This window comes from Helianthus annuus, chromosome 12, assembly GCF_002127325.2.
Source record: "Helianthus annuus cultivar XRQ/B chromosome 12, HanXRQr2.0-SUNRISE, whole genome shotgun sequence".
Classification (NCBI taxonomy): Eukaryota; Viridiplantae; Streptophyta; class Magnoliopsida; order Asterales; family Asteraceae; genus Helianthus; species Helianthus annuus.
Window position 1 is genome coordinate 25,260,749 of NC_035444.2, and position 2,785 is coordinate 25,263,533.

General features: G+C 32.0%; 1 protein-coding gene across 1 annotated transcript; it reads left to right on the plus strand.

The window, feature by feature from the left end:
* The first annotated feature begins 474 nt into the window (after positions 1–474).
* On the plus strand, positions 475–1,872 carry LOC118485018. The gene has a single exon (XM_035981227.1). The coding sequence runs from the start codon at positions 475–477 to the stop codon at positions 1,870–1,872; it is 1,398 nt and encodes a 465-aa protein (XP_035837120.1).
* Positions 1,873–2,785: the final 913 nt, after the last annotated feature.

The window sequence follows — 2,785 nt, forward strand, 5'->3', positions numbered from 1 at the left end:
AAGTCTTTCTACAAACGAAAATCTTGAGGCAACTGCCGCAAAAATCATCAAAGATGTTTCAGACAAAATTGATGAAAGAATGGATTCAAAAACTTTTATGCTCGAAAAGCAAAAAGAAAAAATTAATGATGAAAAAAGCTTTCAAAAATATTCGTTTCCAAACTTCAACGTTGGAAATCCATCTCTAGGAAGTTCTAAAAGTCCAAATGCATTATCATGGCCTTTTGGATCAATTTCAAATGACCAATAAAGGTCAAATGGAAAACCATTTTAGAAATATAAATCTAGAGATCTCTAGACTTTATTTCTGTCTAGAAAGAAATCATCAAAGAATTTATGAATTACATTCGGATTGGAGCATTCATCCTTCTGAAAAAATTCTTGAACTAACTGATTTAAAAAGAAAGAATTCTTTTATGAAAAAAGATATTCAAAGATTAAAAGATAAAAAGATTACTTTATCTTGTGGATAAAATGAGTTCTATCACTCAAAAATTGGAGCAAATTTTAGATGAACAATTGGATACCCTTCCAATTGAACAGATAAAAGAACTTGTTAGTCTCATTACTTTAGATAGCGAAGAATGTGAACAAAAGTTTTCTGAAGATAAAATCTTAAATGAAAGATATTTTTCTGAAAATAAAGAACGAATCTTTGTTTTAAATAATGAAGAACCAAGAAACTTTCCTATAAAGAAAGAAGAACCCGAAACTGAAGAAAGCTCTTCAGATATGGAAATGTCTCCAAGACAGAGAGCAAACAATGCTTCTACTAGCAGAAGTAACAGGCATAGAAAAAAGGACACAGAATTTTCCATGCCATACCATAAGGGTATACCTGATTCTAATAGTAATGGTAGTGCAACTACTATTAATACTATTAAAATTGATTGTATCTTCAGCCTCGACAAAAGAAAAGAGGTAATTGATAAATGGAACACTGAGGTCAGTCTAATCATTCAGACTAATTCAAAAGAGTTCTCTCAGGCTAAGGCTTTATTATTATTATTAGAACATAAGTCTGCAGGAATTATACAAAACTTCATCAAAGGAACAACTTGGGATGAAAATTTACACGGTGAGGATCTTTTTGATCAAATTATAAATGCAATATATATGATGTTTTTAGGTCTCGACCTCATAACAGATAAAGACCGAGAAAATCAAAAAATGCTAGAAAAAGCAAGACAAAATCTTGCTAAAGCACAGCTTTGTGACATATGTCTTTTAGATGATTTCACTTGTCTTTATGAAACATGTTTATATAAATTAGGCACAGGTGAATTCCATTCATGGATTGATGCTTACCTAATGAAAATTCCCATCGTAGGAGAAAAGGCGAAAGAACGATGGAATAAGGAAAAGAATCAATTTACAATGCATTCCCTTGGGTTTGCTACAAGAATTGTTAAAGAAGAAATTGCATCCTATTGTGATCTTTCTAATAAACAAAAACAGTTAAAACGTTTTAATAAAGACTGTTGTAAAAAACTCGCTGAGTTACCACAATTATCTTTTGGTTGTGAACCAACAAAAGATAAAGGTTATTTCAAAAAGAAATACAAAAATAAATATAAAACAAAAACTAAAAAACGTTTTTGGAAAAGCAAGAAAAGAAAATTTTCACCGGGAAAATACTTTTCTAAAGAAAAACCTAAGATCTGTCCTCAAGGTAAGAAAAAATGTCGTTGCTGGATATGCTCCGAAGAAGGACATTATGCCAACGAATGTCCCAACCGACAAAAATTTCCGGAAAAGATAAAATTTATCTTAGAAGCCGAAATTGAGGGATATTTTCCTTCTGAAAATATTTTTGATGGCTATACGCAAGTATATGCATTAGAAATACGAAGACAACTTGTCATCCTCTGACTCTTCAACAGAAGACTCAGAATGAATTATGTCCACTCTTTTATTTTGATTTTGGCAGGTATTGTTAAATGAAGAATCTCAGTTATTAACTACATCCATATGCCCAAGATGATCATTATCAATAAAAAGAAAAAGGTAGTCATGTCAGATGACAAATGTGGTTTTCAAGATATTCTCTCGACATCGAGCATCTTGAATAAGATCTTCAAAATACGTAAACAAATACGTATTTCAAATAAATTTTTCTAAAAATAAAATACTTTTCATGCCTATTTAAGGAGCACATACCCTTCAAACTAAAGGCATCACCAATCACTTTCACAAACAGAAAAACTTATTTTTTGAAAAAATGGAGAATTTAAAGGCTTTACGCCTAAAAGAAAAAATTCTTTTGATAGAATTAAAAGCTATTCGAGATCAGATAGCTCTCTATGACGAAAGTCTAGAAACAACTGCTAATTCAGAGCAGGAATCCGCAAGGAAACAATCTGAATCTATTCCCCCTCAAACGGCAAAGGGTAAAGAAAAATCAAGTCCGTTCACTCCTGTTGCTTTGGAAAAAAGCAAAAATAGAGTAAATGAAGAACTAAAATCTTCATCTAGCCCAGAAGCAAACGGCTCTGGTAAAGGCACATCAAATCCGTTGATGGCTGACAGTTTGCCAAAAACTGAAAAGGTCTCTCTCAGACCAAGTTACTCCCAAGTCACACAAAAACCAGAAAATCCTAAAAATACTAGATTTTATGTCATTTTTGATGGTGACCATAGAGGAATTTATGAAGATTGGGCCATAGTCAAAAATTATGTTGAAAAAACTGACTATCCATTCAAAAAATTTGGGTCGTTATTACAAGCCCAACAAGAAGCCACCCGATATTCAGCAACATGCGGGAAAAAAGAAATACCTTTAAAG